Consider the following 17,109-nt stretch of genomic DNA (forward strand, 5'->3'; position numbering starts at 1 on the left):
CCCGCATGGGACCTCCCGGCCAACAATGCCATACGATCATTTCATTTCATAGAAGGATATTGAAACTTAGGTCGACTGACAAGAAATAAGGAAGTTCTCTACAGAATTGGCGAAGAGAGTACCATATGGGAAACACTAACAAGAAGAGCGGACAAGTTGATAGGACATGTTAAGCCATCCAGGAATAACTTCTATGACACTAGAGGAAGCTTTAGAGGGTAAAAATTGTAGAAGATAGAGACTGGAATATATACAGTAAGTTGGGTTAAGTGCCACTTCGAGATGAAGAGGTTGGTACAGGAGAGGCATTTGTGGTGGGCTGCATCAAAACAGTCGGCAGTTAGATGACTCCAAAAGAAAAGTGATGGAAAGTTTGGACATTTTTATCGTACGTCTCGGGAAGACTTCGAACACTTGGTCAATTTGACTGACCCAGCAATAAAGATATAAGACCCTAATTGTAGAAATGCAGTATGTTCTAAAGAGAGAACTGGAGTGACACTGCGTTTTTTGGATTCCTTGAAAGTTGGACGTACCATCTCACAGCAAAGTATGTCAATGATTTTTCCTGAAGCGTGCAGGACTCTTGTCAATCCATAGGAAAAAGTGTAGTCTTTATTTCAAATTTCCTTTATTAACAGTATAACGTTTGGGGCGGGGGGGGGGGGGGAAGGATATTAGTAACATATTCGTACAGAGAGCCACAGTAAAGATAGGCAAGCATAAGAGGCGTGATCAGAAAGTAACAGGAATTATTTTTTGTTCTTAAAGTATCTTTATTCATATATCAATATCAACTTTGGCCCCTTCAAAGCAACCCTCCTCGGATACAATACACTTGTGCCAGCACTTTTTACAATCTTGGAGGCAGTTTTGGAAATTACTTTTAGTTATGGTGTTTAGCTCCTTCAGTGAATCTGTATTTATCTAATCAATGGTGGCAAAACTACGTCCTTTCGCGGTTCTTTTCAGCGTCAGGAATAGTGAGGAGTCGCAGAGGGTCATGTCCGGCGAATACGGCAGCTGAGGCAACACAGCGGTTATGTTTTTTGCCAAAAAAATCATGAACAAGCACTGAGGTGTGAGAGGGAACACGATCCTGCCGCAATTTCCACAAGGCCACAGGGCCTGGTCGGTTTCTTCGGACTGCAAGCAAACGGCACATAACTTCCAGGTAGTATCCCTTACTGACCTACGACCATAAGGCAGGAACTCTAGAGGCAGCATCCAACTGTCATCGAAGAAAACGGTGATCGAAATTGTCGAAATGTTTTCAGTCTTGGCTCTTTACACAGATTCTTTTGGTTTCGACATAATTCCTTTGTACCCATGATTCGTCACCTGTTGTAAGATTCTGGATAGCTGTCGACTTCATTCAACAATACCTGAGCGATTTTTCCGCGACGTCATTTTCGGTCGAAATTCAACAATTTCGGAACAAACTTTACTGCTATCCGTCTCATGCCCAAAATATTAAAAAAAAAAAAACAATTGCTTGGCATGAGCTAAAGGATATGTAGACATAGTCAGCAACCTCTCTGTGGTGATTCAGCAATTTTCCAGAATTATTTTCATTACTTCTTCAACACGGTTGTCAATAACAGATATGCTAGTGCGTCCACGGCGGTCGTCGTCTTCATCTTTGCGAAGCGTTTACTCCACTCGTAAACTTTGTCTTCCTCATAGCCGATTCGCCAAAAGCCACAGTCAACATTTCGAATGCAGTGCTGCATATTATCCCGTTTTTAAGAAATATTTAATGTAAATTCTTTGATCTATCTTTCTCGTAAGCAAAAATTCGCCCAGCACTCGAAAAACACGTATATTCTTGAAATTTTCTGGCAGATTAAAACTGTGTGCCGGGACGAGACTCGAACTCGTAACCTTTGAATTCCGCCGGCAAGTACTCGACCATCTGAGCTACGCAAGTACGACTCACGGCCTCGCCTCACAGCTTCACTTCCGGCAGAAAGGTTCCGAGTTCGAGTCTCGGTCCGACAGAGTTTTAATCTGCCAGGAACTTACATATCAGCGCACACTCCGCTGCAGAGCGAAAATTTCATTCTGACATTCTTTTCGATACTCGACAATAAACTATTCCAAACAGCTGAAAATGCAAACATACAAATGCAAAAACTGCATACATACATCAGGAACATGTGTACGAACAAGATTTTTTTTTTAAATGGGCTGTATAAAGCCCACAAAAGTAAAAAAAAATCCGTTAAATTTCGGTCATATCTCGTATGATGTCCTCCTCTGAAGGGGTGCCTGAGATATCTGACGTGGATAAGTGTCAGAAGTGATTGGCACGCCGATGATTCAGAACTGTACTGAACAGGATTGAACTCAAACGAGCAGTCAACATCATGGCTTTACATTTTATTTGGTAATCATTGTATTTCAGAATCCACAATTCCAGTTGTTTTCGGTACAGATCTATGAAGTTCCACACGATATTCAATTTGAGATAGAATGCAAATTAATCAACACCACACCTGTCGGCAAGGCCGGTATTACTCTATCAAATTTCTTTGTTCAATATCTTTGTCAAAGGAATTTGATGGTGTAATAGGGAACTTTGTCTAATGTCGTCAGATATTTGATCAAATCTAGGACCTCGCTGTAGAGTTGATCAAAGAAGTCGCTTGTCTTCTGTTCACTATAATGTGACATGTGACCACGTGGAGCGCTAGCATCGCTGCAGCGTTCTGTTATCTTTAGTGTTTATGAAACATTGCCGGTAAATACAATTGGTGCGTACCGACAACTACAAAATAGAGATGTATGAAGTTGAGGCGCTTTACAATGTGAGGCACTCTGAATACAGAAATAGATTAAGAAGTTTGGAGACCTGACCTGACCCAACCCTCTCCTATAGCAAGGAATCGGAGTGTTGCAGTGAGCCTGTCTTCTGCAGATATAGTAGTTCTTAAGTGAGTATTGTGCTTTGTAATATGAGGATACACTTCACTGAGCACATACTGAAATGTATGTGCATCCATTGTTAAGTAATTTATGAACGACTTGACGTCCTTTGTTGAATGCTTTTATCGCGTCAATCCACGGCTTCACCCAGGTACGTTCTTTTTTTTTTCCACCGCTTCTCTTCCTCATGTGCATTTGTGGTACATGCAACTGCTGCGGTTAATAGCAAGTTGTTGTTGTCAGCCATCTTGAACTTTGACGAAAAATATCACAGCGTAATACTCCTTTTTAGCGCCACGTCAAATATATTTGACGAATATTTGATCAAATCTTTCATAAAGAAATTTGATAGTGTAATGCTCATGGAGGTAGAATAAGGGGAGACGGCGCTACAGACTTACGCTGTACGTTGATTTGAAGCCAGTGGGAGGCGCTTGACGCCATCTTTGATCCCAAAACATTAGCAGACGAGTTTTTACAATTCCTTTTTGTTCGTTATTTCTGTCGTGCGCACGCGATATTTATTTTATATAGTAAATGTTACACTGTTTTAGTGAACAACACAGCATAAGGAACGCAACTTCAAACGTTTTTCTGGTCTTAAATCCGTATTCGATACAGTAATACGACACGAAAGTATGACACTTCTGGCTTCAGTACTGTAATTCCTTTTTGTTTATACACTTCGAATAACCGAGAAGTGCGTGCTATGAAAAGCGTGCTTTCGTAATCAATTTCTATTCAGTTTCATTGTGTGTCGATAATTGATAAAGCCAGAAATCCAAAAGCAATGATTGACAGTTTATAGGCACCGATTTAATTTTAAATGTTCAAGTTTGCAAGAAACTTGCCTTATTTCCTTTGGTGTCCCACAGTTATATGCAGGGATGATATAAACAAACCAGCTGTCATGTCAACAAAGTGAAAGATTCGTTAAATTACGAAGGAAAAGAACGGAATTTAAGATTGTCAGGTCCATTGTAGTTTACACATCTACTTTGTTTTTAAATTGTACCTACCAAGTGACATTCAGTGTGGCAAATAAAATCAATTTACAGCGTAGCACAACACAGTGATTAATGTAACGATCTAAATAGCCTGGACATAGATAGGGAACTTTGCTTTAACAAATATGTAACCCTTTAAGTACTTATAATCTAACGACTGTAACATGTGTTCCACACATTTTACTGAAGATTTAATTAACTACATGTAGTTACATTACTTTTATATTAAATTATCGCATCTTAAAACATTAGTCCCCATTTCCAGGATATTTCTTGTCATGACTTTTCAGTTACTTGGGAATAACCAAACAATGAAAACCAAGTGTAAGCGCTATCATCAGTTCTTACCAACTTAAGTCGGCTCTCATTTGACGAGGTGTGGCTTTCCAGTCATCTGGGGTCCAACCGCTATAGCCACGAGCACAGGGAGGGCGCTGCATGCGACGTCGTGTTCTTAGCTAAGGCACTCACGTCGGTCGTCTGCTGCCACAGCCCATTAACGTCAAATTTCGCCACACTGTCCTAAGGTTACTTTCGTCCGTCTTACACCGATTTCAGCGACTATTTCACGCTGTGTTCCATGTTTGTTAGTATTGACAACTCTACGGAAGCGCCGCGGTCGTTCATTGAAGCCCGTCGGTCACTGCGTTGTCCACGGTGAGACGTAACACTTGAAATTTGGTATTCTGGGCACACTATTGACACTGTCCATCTCGGGATATTTAATTCCCCAACAACTTCCGAAATGGAATGTCCTCTACGTGTAATTCCATCTACTATTCCGCATACAAAGTCTTAATTCCCGTCGTGTGGCCACAATCATGTGGGGAACCTTTTCATATTAGTCATCGGAGTTCAAATGACAGCTCCGCCAATGCACTGCCCTTTTATACCTTGTGTACGCGATACTACCACCACCTATAAACGTGCATATTGCTTTCCCATGACTTACCAACTCAGTGTATATTTCAGATTCCACTATCACCGTTGGTTTGTTTTCGGCGCACATCTACACTACTGGCCATTAAATTTGCTACACCAAGAAGAAAGGCAGATGATAAATGGGTATTCATTGCACAAATATATTATACTAGAACTGACATGTGATTACATTTTCACGCAATTTGGGTGCATAGATCCTGAAAAATCAGTACCCAGAACAACCACCTCTGGCCGTAATAACGGCCTTAATACGCCTGGGCATTGAGTCAGAGCTTGGATGGCGTGTATAGGTACAGCTGCCCATGCAGCTTCAACACGATACCACAGTTCATCAAGAGTAGTGACTTGCGTATTGTGACGAGCCAGTTTCTCGGCCACCAGACGTTTTCAGTTGGTGAGATCTGGAGAGCTGGCCAGGGCAGCAGTCGAACATTTTCTGTATCCAGAAAGGCCCGTACAGGACCTGCAACATGCGGTCGTGCTTTATCCTTCTGAAATGTAGGGTTTCGAAGGGATCGAATGAAGGGTAGCCACGGGTCGTAACACATCTGAAATGTAACATCCACTGCCAATGCGAAGAGGTGGCCGAGACGTGTAACCAATGGCACTCCATACCACCACGCCGGGTGATACGCCAGTATGGCGATGACGAATACACGCTTCCAATGTGCGTTCAACGCGATGTCGCCAAACACGGATGCGGCCATCATGTTGCTGTGAACAGAACCTGGATTCATCCGAAAAAATGACGTTTTGCCATTCGTGCACCCAGGTTCGTCGTTGAGTACACCATCGCAGGCGCTCCTGTCTGTGGTGAAGCGTCAAGGGTAAACGCAGCCACGGTCTCCGAGCTGATAGTCCATGCTGCTGCAAACGACGTCGAACTGTTCGTGCAGATGCTTATTGTCTTGCACACGTCCCCAATCGTTGACTCATCGATCGAGACGTGGCGACACGATCCGTTACAGCCATGCGGATAAGATGCCTGTCATCTCGACTGCTAGTGATACCAGGCCGTTGGGATCCAGCACGGCCTTCCGTATTACCCTCCTGAACCCACCGATTCCATATTCTGCTAACAGTCATTGGATCTCGACCAACGCGAGCAGCAATGTTGCGATACGATAAACCGCAATCGCGATAGGCTACAATCCAACCTTTATCAAAGTCGGAAACGTGATGGTACGCATTTCTCCTCCTTACATGAGGCATCACAACGTTTCACCAGGCAACGCCGGTCAACTGCTGTTTGTGTATGAGAAATCGGTTGGAAACTTTCCTCATGTCAGCACGTTGTAGGTGTCGCCACCGGTGCCAACCTTGTGTGAATGCTCTGAGAATCTACTCATTTGCATGTCACAGCACCTTCTTCCTGTCGGTTAAATTTCGCGTCTGTAGCACCTAATCTTTGTGGTGTAGCAATTTTAATGGCCAGTAGTGTACAAAGTTTTGTTTTCTGATGATTCCACACGAAATTCATTTTGAGATAGAACGTAAAGTAACCTACACACCTATCGGTACACTATCGTCTCGTTATGGCTCGGCAAGAACAACCCCAACCAAAGAGAGCGCACACGAATGAACCGTTTCCGCTGTGAGGAACTTGTTCCTTGTTGCTCTAAAATGTGCATTGCGAAGCGGTTTGCCGTCCACACGGAATGCGTTGGCCCTATTTTGTTGGGTTTTAGCGGTGTGGTGCGGCACTTCCGGTATGGAGGGCGGTTTTGCACTGTACTGTCACAGCTGTCAGTTTTCGCTGTTAATTGTGATCCACCATTTATATATAACAACTTTAGTTCACTGTTATCAGATGACTAAATAAAAATCTCCTGTGGCTCACAGCTGTAACAAATATTTTCATCTGAAGCTATTTCAGTGATGGACATGTCAGTTTCAACTGATGTTATCAGCACTAACGCATGCTAGCTACTTTATTTCTCTATCATACCACAAACAAATGTTTGTTCTCGCAGATTCGAATCCTGCCTCGGGCATGGATGTGTGTGATGTCCTTACGTTAGTTAGGTTTAAGTAGTTCTAAGTCTAGGGGACTGCTGACCTCTGACGTTAAGTCTGATAGTGCTCAGAGCCATTTGAACCATTTGTATTAATTTCCGACTATATTAGTGCTTTCAAGGCACATTATCTAAAATTAATTTCTACTTGTCACTGTTATTCACACTAATACTGTTATAAGTATTTTACATTTAATACGTCAATATAAAATTCGAAATTTGTTGTATTTGTGTCGCAATTTTTTTTACAAGAAAAAGTGAAGCTGTAGAATTAAAAGTTAATTTGTCAATTAAAGTAAAAATTATCAGTAATTTCGTATTTTCATTCTCACCACTCCGTTTAATAGACAGCACACTTTTATTGAAGCTAAAACAATATAGTAGGTTCAGATCTTGCTGGTTTCATTAAAAGCTTTCAAAAATTTCAGATTACTTTAAAAGGAAACCAATTATTGCTTCCTTTAATATCTAGCCCTGCAATTTCTGTTACGAAGAAATGCCGATAAAGAAAAGTCAACCCATTTCCACCATTACTAGTATCACTAAGGACCCAAGGAGAGTCAGCGAGTATCAGCCAGGGAAGGAGGTACGAACCGGCCCTGCTTGCAGCGCAATGTTTGACTACGTGTATCTAATCCGCCCCAGTGTTAGGAGAACCTTAGAATGTCGCCATGTGGATGACCCGTTTCCTTCCGTAACGAAAGGCGCTGTTGAAAACATATTTTGAAGACAACTATTTCGCCTTCTTATTACGTTTACGCCGAAACATCTTGGCTTAATTTTTTTTTTTTTTATAATTGTACCACAGGGTATTACAGTGCAGGAGTGTGTTCTAGATGTATTTTTACTGCAGAAGGATGCCATTTGAGTATTGGCTTTCAATAGTAAGCTCTTCCGAAGTTTTTTTCCTCAATGTAAAAGCTTACTCTTGAAACCCATTAGTCAAATTTCTTCTGCGCATCCACACTAAGTAAGGTACTAATTTTAAGGATAGACAAACAAGGATCCATTCTTACAACACAAGAAGCAATATGTTCCGAAATATTCAGTTAACAGATGTGAATGTGTAATGAATCTTTTAATAACCTTCCTTTACTTATGCAAAATACTCCTTCACTTGTTCTTGGGCGAATGTTGTACAACTGCTTCGTTGCTCAGCATTTATACAGCTTCAGTTAATTTATTCGTTGTCATATAGCACCATAACGTCAATAACTCTTCCTCCTGCTCTTTTCCTAAAAAGTTTTTGATAAGATTTCTGCTCTTCCATAACGCGTGTTTTTATTTCCTAACGGTTTGGTATGAGCTTGTTGTTGTTGTTTTAAGCACCTATTTCACTGTCTAAGCACGTCAATAACCTTTCGCACTTTTACTCATAGTACTAATTGCTTCCTTTGCCCGTTGCTACATAGGCCTTAGTGCGATAAATGGGCAGTTTAGAATGAGTATCCTCTAAGTAAGTATTATAACTAATAGGTTTCAAAAATTTGGCCAGCTCTCTGGTCTTCGTACAATCTTACTTCCGCTTCGCTCATCAGCTGTGGTTGATTGTTTGCACGACATGTGCTCATTGCTCGCAAGAAGCGCACACTGGCCACAGTGTAGATTCTCGCTTTCCCAATTCCTCTTGCTCCTTCAAGTTCACAGCGAGATGACAATATGCTGGAATACAGTAAACGCCACGTGTCCTGGTACCAAACAAAATAATAGTTCTCTAGAGTTTATACCTATTGTCAGGCCTGTTGGATGGGCTGATTTTTTATTTCGTATTTATTTTTTGGGTGGGGGTCTCTGAAGGCGTCGGGATAACAATGTTTTGCCGTGATCGGTTATACCAGCCAGGCACTTTGAGATTGCATATATCGGTAATCCTAGATATGACAACCAGTGACGCATGCTTCACAGAATGCGTAGTCCGTCTTACATTTTTTGGATAGTCAATCATTTTTTTATTTTAATACGAAGAACAACAGAAATAATAAGCCATAAATAATAGTTTCACGCGATTCAGTTGGTCGAATTCGAATTAAGGAGGGAGACACTTGCTACAGATTCTCACCGCGATTACAAGCCCTGGTCTGTTTTATGTCCAGATTAATGTACATGCTTACCGAACAGAAAAGATGTCAGCTATCCCTACAGACATACCCGATTTTCTGTCAGCATGAACATATTCTTCTGCATACACGAGCTACTACCGAAATTTCGCAAACTATCGGCTTCATTTCCATTCATTTAAAACTATCAATTTCATTCGAGAAGAAAAGCTATATCAAACTAAGCTTGTTACGTCCTAGTGGAGTAAAGCATACGTGCCGCAAAAATCAGTGTAATATTTGTGAAACCGCTAATTGCCGATGAAGCTGCTAGCGAAGCGACTCACACTACAACAATCAAGGGAATTTGTTTTAGATTCTAGCTAACTTTACGGCTTCGGGCGATTTCGAAGTTGTATGGAAGAGCAGCTTGAGAAGACTCCGACATGCTTCCTACGGAACGTATAAGAAAGGTCTGATGTTCCTCAAGGATGATACATTTTACTTTTACTACTGAAATTGGCCTTCTGGCAAGATACTTATTTCATTAATGCGTGACGTCACTTTCCATAAACAAACATCTATAGATGTTAGTTGCAGAGGTTTAAGCGTCTGCAACAATGTTCAACAATGCCTATCAATTTTACACTGACAAATCCAAACAGTCCATTTTGCCACGCTATCGTTCGCACGGAAGCTGTATCTGGTTATAAGTTCCAGTTCGGCGAGAACAAAAAAGGTGGAGAGAAATCATAAAGAAGAAACGTACTGCAAGAACATTACGTCTGTGGCTTTTGGCTTAGGAATGGACAGCCGTTTGCTTGCAATGTCACCCAAGGGTCGTTTTATAAACGAATTGGGTGGGTCCTGCTGTTAAAAGTGTAAACGTCGTTCGCTCATTTCCCTGTAAATTATACTTGGAAAAAGAGAGAAAAATCAGACGCTTACGAAACGCACTTAATTCCAAAACACGTTATTTTCATTGGATCACATATCCTTTCCAAGATATTGCAGTCTTTTTGTCACATTATCTTAGGGCCACCACACTAACATTTAAAACTTGCTGTTTGCCCATGAGTAGCAAATTTCTGACGATAAATAGGGGGCACTGCAGTATTTACGTTGTCAGCTTGATAATATAAATGTCTATCCTTAGAAGATGACCTAAGAAACTGTGTCAGTCCTTGCATTTTGTGTACTTGTTTTACACGCTTGCCTTCATCACATTTGTAGGGGGAAGACTGATTGGGTCACCAGCAAAACGAATATTGAGTGACAACCAGACATTCTACATAGCACAAGAATTTTATGCTTGAGAGGTAGCTGGGCGAAACTGGGAGGTTCATTAAATTGCGCCAAAGAGCATAAATAATTTAAATAAGAATTAGTTATCGAACAGACTACATAACCCCGAATTTAACAGCAAACGAGAGGCCTCCAATACTTATTGAAAGTTCATTTTTAATCTCTGGACGACTAAAAAGATTTCTTCAATAGCAATGTTAAAAAGCAATAAGCGTAAATGTTGTCTGACATCTGAGGCCAAATACTACCTATGAACGCTTGATGAAATTGATGTAGAATTCTGAGCTATCACGGTAATTACCACCACGGAAAAGGGAATCTAAACACTGCTGGAACAACATATTTGAGCAAATTAAATTACTTGATGGAGCTGGTTCCATTCTGGTAGCCACTGAAAATGTTTTAGGATTTACTCTCACACAGTTCATACAATTCAGTTTCTAGCATCCTGCACAATCCAAATCCCGCGCCACCTACTATCAGAACAAATCATGGAATACAGGTGGTGGAGGAGGGGAGGAATGAGACGAGACAGACAAGGTTTGCGCATCGCTGTGCTATAATCGTTTGTGGGGTAGAACTCACCACGCTCTCTGAAAAGACCGGCATGCTGTTGCAACTGATTCTCGTGCAACCACAGTTCTGCTTCGTTGCTGTGACTAGCGGCATCCTGAGCGAACACACACATTAAAAGTTTCGTGAGTGAAAGGGAACAAGCGAGGCACAGCAGCAGACCCACCACCACCATGGGCCAGGGCCCGTGCCCGGGCCCTTGCTGCATACTTCAGTCACCGCACCGGTAACAGACGCTAGTCATCACGACCCGGCGTTTCACTGGCATTTGAACGCGCACCTTACTAGCAACGCAGGCCGACAGTTTGCTCGCGATCACAGCAACAAATCTACTGTTTTATTCCCCCTCACGACAGGGATTTGCATCAGCGTAGCAGCTGCAGTGTACTGTGAAAGTGCTGCCATCTCTATTTGACAGTTGCATACTGAGTGAAATAAGCAAAGACTTTACACAGGGATACCCGAGAGAGAGGTCACGGACTATCAACGGTGTTAAACTACAGAGATAAATAAGTTCTTCATCAACAGAATAATTAAAAAAAAGTATGTAGATATACTTTATATTTACAAAATAGTCTATTCGTTAAAATTCTCACTGATCTCAGAACACTGTACAAAGAGAAGTGCGGATATATTTATAGTCATTATCATTTTTTGTAATTTAAACGATTTTAGTCATAATTACTTCAAATAATGTAAGGTGAAAGGAAAATAATATGAGTTTTAGATACCCATATATTGCCAAAATTAGTTATTCCCTCGCTGATAGTGACACAGGGTATGGTCGATTTCAGGAGGGTCGATTCTGCACAGTAGTGTACATACTGTCGTTCAAGGTTATGTTGTCGCAAAGAGGTTTACGTGGACTGTCTACTTTGACTTTCTCATACTCATGATTGTTCAGTGAAAGAGAGGCGTGTGTAAACAGTGTATTACCGCCCCTAAGCTGGAACCCAGTGTTCATTTTGCACCTCTACTGTGTTAAATAATGGCGTACACAGGTCAGATGGTCAGTCGTGAATTCCTGTGGGACATTTTTCAAAGGTACGTAACAGTAGGTGTTATCTGTTATCCTTGACAGTAAGTTCCCTCACGAAAACGTGATAGATGAGTCAGTGTCACACCTCGAAGTACGTTGGTGACTGGATCCTTCCATGGCGTATTACTTCAATTCACAAATGCCTAGCAGGGAATTCCTGTGGGAAGCTTTCAGGAGGTATAGACAATTTTGCGTTTGCTTTTGTACTTATAAGAACCTACGAATGCTGTCGTTATAATGGATAAGAGCATATAATCGCGGCTGAGAGCGTGATTGTAATGTTAAGAAACAGGTTCTGCCCAGAACTAAGTTCTAATTTTGATATAAATGACTGTCTCTTTTTATTTCTTATATTGCGGTGGACTCTTCGTACATCATGTAGTAATTGTTTGCGTCTCGTTAAAGATGTAAGAAATAGTGTAAAAAAAAAAAGATAGGTTTATCAGTAGGCTACCTCTTGCAAGACTCTGAACATGTCGGTAGTTAAAAGTGACAATTTCAAATTTATTATTGTTATTAGAATGTTAACTGTTTGATTGCCCATGAAACACATCCAGTATCGTACTGTGTTGTATGTATAGCCAAGTTTCCAAGTTAGTCACAATATTATTTAAGTATGCCCACGATGCCCATGTACTAGTCACTAAAGAACATTCCTTGTAGATGACGAATTTTCTAAAGTATACGCAACTTTTAGGTTCATAGGGGAAGCGAAAAAGAGATGTATTGTCAAGCATAAGTAAACAAAGGGGAAAAAAAGTAGCACACAACTTCCAAAGGGGGGGGGGGGGGGATGATGGGAGTTTTGTTGCTACATCATTCTTGCCAGACAAGTAAAAGCACTTTTGCAGCTTTACTTGACGACAGTCACTGATAAGTTTTCTATGCCACAAGTTCTGTGCATACTGCAGAGATCAGTATTGGACACAGATGCCGTGAACAAAATCTCAGTTTTTGTGGGAGTACTCCCCATTGACATGCGGAGCAGTAAGGTAAGGGCACCTATAGTCGTCACGTTAAGAGAATTTTTTCCTACTAATATTATGGCCATGCTATTAAATAATTATGGGTTCTAAAATTATTTTCTGGAACTTCAGAGTCTCAGCTTTCATCTAAAATATCATGTCTTGTAAAAATGAAATTGTTTTTTAAAAGAAGTGGAATGCGAGCCCTTGAATTGCACCTAAAATAGACACCCTGAAATGGCCGTGCTCCTAAAGGTGACGATTTTTTGCACCTATAGTCGACACAATTCCCATATACCCAGAATTAGACAAGGATGGAAAGAAAACGGCAATGCTAGTCACACCAATTTCTTTTTTTATTATTTAATTTGTAATTCTGTCAGAGACAGCAAAGGACGTGGAAGAGCAGTTGAACGGAATGGACAGTGTCTTGAAAGGAGGGTATAGGATGAACATCAACAAAAGCAAAACGAGGATAATGGAATGTAGTCGAATTAAGGTGGGTGATGCTGAGGGAATTAGGTTAGAAAATGACACTTAAAGTAGTAAAGGAGTTTTGCTATTTGGGTAGCAAAATAACTGATGATGGTCGAAGTAGAGAGGATATAAAATGTAGACTGGCAATGGCAAGGAAAGCATTTCTGAAGAATAAAAATTTGTTAACATAGAGTATAGAATTAAATGTCAGGAAGTTGTTTCTGAAAGTATTTGTTTGGAGTGCAACCATGTATGGAAGTGAAACATGGATGATAAATAGTTTAGACAAGAAGAGAATAGAAGCTTTCAAAATGTGCCGCTACAGAAGAATACTGAAGATTAGATGGTAGATCACATAACTAATGAGGAGGTATTGAATAGAATTGGGGAGAAGTGGAGCTTGTGGCACAACTTGACTAGAAGAAGGGATCTGTTGGTAGGGCATGTTCTGAGACATTGAGGGATCACCAATTTAGTATTGTAAGGTAAAAATCGTAGAGGGAGACAAAGAGATGAATACACTAAGCAGATTCAGGAGGATATAGGCTGCAGTAGGTACTGGGAGATAAAGCAGCTTGCACAGGATAGTGTAGCATGGAGAGCTGCATCAAACCAGTCTCAGGACTGCAGACCTCAACAAGTTTAACTGCAAATGTTTACAGTATATGTAAATCTCCTGAAGTACATGTAAATATAGGCCTTAAATATTAACATTCCTTACCAAATTATTGATTATCTTTAAACAGATGAGTAAAAGCAACTAAAAATTCAGAAAGGAGCTTACTGCTAAAAATTAATGTTTACAAAAGAATGTCAGAAACCAATGTATGACCTACTTCTCTTTTACATAAGCAACTTTTTGAAAACATATTTGATCCTTTCCCCCATCACTGACAGTTCAGGCATCTCTACATCATCAATTATTTGATGGTGAGAGATAAAGGAAATATCAGTTTCATTTGCTAAAAACTCTGTAATACTTATATCAGCTCTTTTCAGTCCCAAAACTTTTGTAAGATCTTTTGACACCTCTTGAACAACACAAAGGTAACTGAAGAGTGACGTATTTTGTTTTCCTCCAACAAATTTTTGCAATGATAGAATCCCCTTCTTTCTCATTCTTTTCACTGGTACTTTCTAATGACATTTCGTCAGAATCTTGTTCATATAATTATGAGTCACTGTCCATTAATGGAACTTCACTCTCATCTGAATCGGACACCACCACTTTCTTTTTCCCTTTCTTGGCTAGTCTTTCTTCCCTCTTTTTTTGTTGAATAATTTTCTTGTCCTCTGTAGTCTTCTTCCTTTCTAGTTTCTTTTTCATTACCTCCTTTTTTAGGAAGTAATCTATCATTTGAGGAGATGTGACAACAGCTGGAATTTTTTCTCTTTCTCGTTACTCTAGTTGAAGCACTACGACTAGGCCAAAACAAAGCTCTTTTAAAGAGTGATAGTGCAAATCCTTCACTAATGGATGTTTTCGGCTCATTTATTGTCATTACGGCTTTTTGTGGAGTGCTAAGTTCTAGAAGTGTCATTGACTGTGTTGTATCTCCCACTTCTTGAAGCCTGAGGCAAGCGCAGCAAGGCATCCTGTGGTGCAGATGATAGTGCCAGTGAGGTTGCTTGCTGAGACAGATCATGTATAGCTTGTTGACTTATTTTCTTCCAAAGGTTGTAAAGGGACGAATCTTCTGCACAACCTGTCCAGTCTCCCTTATTTTCCACAATAGTTCGTAGTCTCTCTGGTCCAATTTGATTTCAACTGGGACTCTGGGGTGGTTGTGGTTGTTGTGGTTGTTGTTGTTGTTGTTGTGGTTGTTGTGGTTGTTGTTGTTGTTGTGGTTGTTGTGGTTGTTGTGGTTGTTGTTGTGGTGGTGGTGGTGGTGGTTGTTGTTGTTGTTGTTGTTGTTGTTGTTGCTGCTGCTGCTGCTGCTGCTGCTGCTGCTGCTGCTGCTGCTGCCACTTGTGGCTCAGTGACATCTAATTCTGGAACTAAAACAGCTTCTGCATTCCAGGGAAATAATCCACATTTACCGAACCCATTCTGAAGGATTTCGGGCGTTGCACCATCTAAAACTGAACTGAGCATGTGTGCAAAGTTTTGTTTATTTAAGTGTCCGTTCTCCATGCGCCATTCTTGCACGTTTTGCTTCCAACACATTTTTAGAGTACGGAACGCAGCAACATACATAGGTTGCAAAATGTGTGTTGCATTTGGATATAGGGCCACTTTCTCAGTGCCCTTCTCTGCACAAAATTGACTCAGGGGCAGTGACAAGTGTATGACCATCCAGAAGCAAAACAGTTTGGAACTGGAATCCTTTCTTTACAAACCATAGGTAGAAAATGTTGGCAATATACTCGTAGAAATTTTAGTGGTTCATCCGCCCACTTTCTGAATGCCCAATGGCCCATTCCTTTGGTACTGCTGTGGCTACAGCTGCTGGTATTCTCGTGTACCTGAAAGAAAATGTTCAGAATGTAAACTAGGCTTGCTAGAGAATACAGATACAAAAAGTAATAAACAGGTAAAACTATTTACTTATATACAATCATTGGTGGAACAAGTTCCCCAACAGCATTTCCCATAGTGCGTGTTATGTTCTCCTTTTCATCATTTCCAGCCCCTTGATACACTGTCCTCGATTCTCGTTCAGCCAGAACCTTTCCACCCTTTGGCTTGAGGAAGAAGGAAGTTTTGTCTCCATTAAAAATTCTACTTGGGTCCTCAAACACTGAAATTAGCTCCCTCTCCTCTAAATAACTATTAACCTCCTCAAGCCAAAATTTAATATTATCTTGAGTGGCATTTCTTCGGCTTGTAGTTAAATTTTGGCAAATTCTTGAGCTTAAATTGTGACATCTTTGCATAAAGCCAGTGTACCCTTTCTTACTGGGAAAACTATTTTACTTTAAACTTTAATTCTTCAGCCAACTTTCTAGCAGAATACAAAGTCTGTTTCAAAACTGGGAACCCTCTTTTCCCCATCATTATTATCCATTCAGCTAGCAAATTTTCCTGATCTGCTGAAAATGCTGTAGGCACTCCAATTTTCATTTGTAATGGGGCCTACCATTGTTTCCCCATCAAAGCTACCCTTGGACTCCCAAATTGTTTTGAAGCATAAGAATAGCTCATTCCATGGTTCACTGCATCAATGGCCTCTATTGAAGACTCTTGTGAGTATTGTTGATACTACTTTGGACCCATGTTTCCAGAAAAAAACAGTTAAAAGTAATAATTATTTAGAATACTGATAATAGAAAATAAAAGATTTAAAATTATCAGATACCACTCCCAAATTACACTTGAATACCTAAAGCTGACACCCTATGTCAATTATGGGTTCTAAGTGACATAGCTTAATAAAACTAATATCATTATGAACAGCATTAAAGTTACTTTCAGATACAGTCTAAAACTCAGGTTGTAATAGGAAACCTAAAATTGACACCCCTATCATATTAAACATTATGTTAATTTAAAAGAACCAATTGTTGACATACTTGTGAATGTGTAAAGTACTAATTTTATCCCACACTCAACAAAACAAAGGCAATAATAGTCTTTTCAGTAACACAAAGGAATTAAATTTAATTAAAATTAATCTAACATATACAGAAAGAAGTTGAAACACACTGAATGAAACTTACCTGCTTGCAATTTCCTTAAAGTTTGCTTCTTACTTATGTCTGCAGTGCAGGTCATAACAAATGTGGCTTTCCACTCCCAAAACCATGATGCTTTCTGTGTGACTTTGTTGATACCACGGTTAAACAATGTGTAGTAACAATGTATGCTAAAAGCACAGCTTT

General features: G+C 40.3%; 2 protein-coding genes across 6 annotated transcripts in view; one reads left to right on the forward strand and one right to left on the reverse strand.

Moving 5' to 3' along the window:
• LOC126277953 (apoptosis-resistant E3 ubiquitin protein ligase 1) overlaps nucleotides 1-11,319 on the reverse strand; it is a 616,553-nt gene extending 605,234 nt beyond the window's left edge. For 2 of the 4 annotated variants that reach the window (XR_007550627.1, XM_049977563.1), the window contains exon 1: nucleotides 10,819-11,319. Coding sequence is in view for 2 of the 4 variants with exons in the window: in XM_049977563.1 (XP_049833520.1) it covers nucleotides 10,819-11,014 (196 nt within the window). In the remaining 2 variants the exon portion in view is untranslated. The remainder of the gene's footprint in view (nucleotides 1-10,818) is intronic. The other 2 variants (XR_007550628.1, XM_049977564.1) reach the window with 1 other exon arrangement.
• Nucleotides 11,320-11,572: 253 nt separating this feature from the next.
• LOC126277954 (programmed cell death protein 6) overlaps nucleotides 11,573-17,109 on the forward strand; it is a 36,971-nt gene continuing 31,434 nt past the window's right edge. Inside the window, exon 1 of one of the 2 annotated variants that reach the window (XM_049977568.1) lies at nucleotides 11,573-11,850. In XM_049977568.1, coding sequence (XP_049833525.1) covers nucleotides 11,795-11,850 — 56 coding nt within the window. In that variant the 5' untranslated portion in view covers nucleotides 11,573-11,794. Of the gene's footprint in view, nucleotides 11,851-11,914; nucleotides 12,023-17,109 lie in introns of those variants that run through there. The other variant, XM_049977567.1, reaches the window with a different exon arrangement.

This window comes from Schistocerca gregaria, chromosome 6 (genome assembly GCF_023897955.1).
Source record: "Schistocerca gregaria isolate iqSchGreg1 chromosome 6, iqSchGreg1.2, whole genome shotgun sequence".
NCBI classification, from domain to species: domain Eukaryota; kingdom Metazoa; phylum Arthropoda; class Insecta; order Orthoptera; family Acrididae; genus Schistocerca; species Schistocerca gregaria.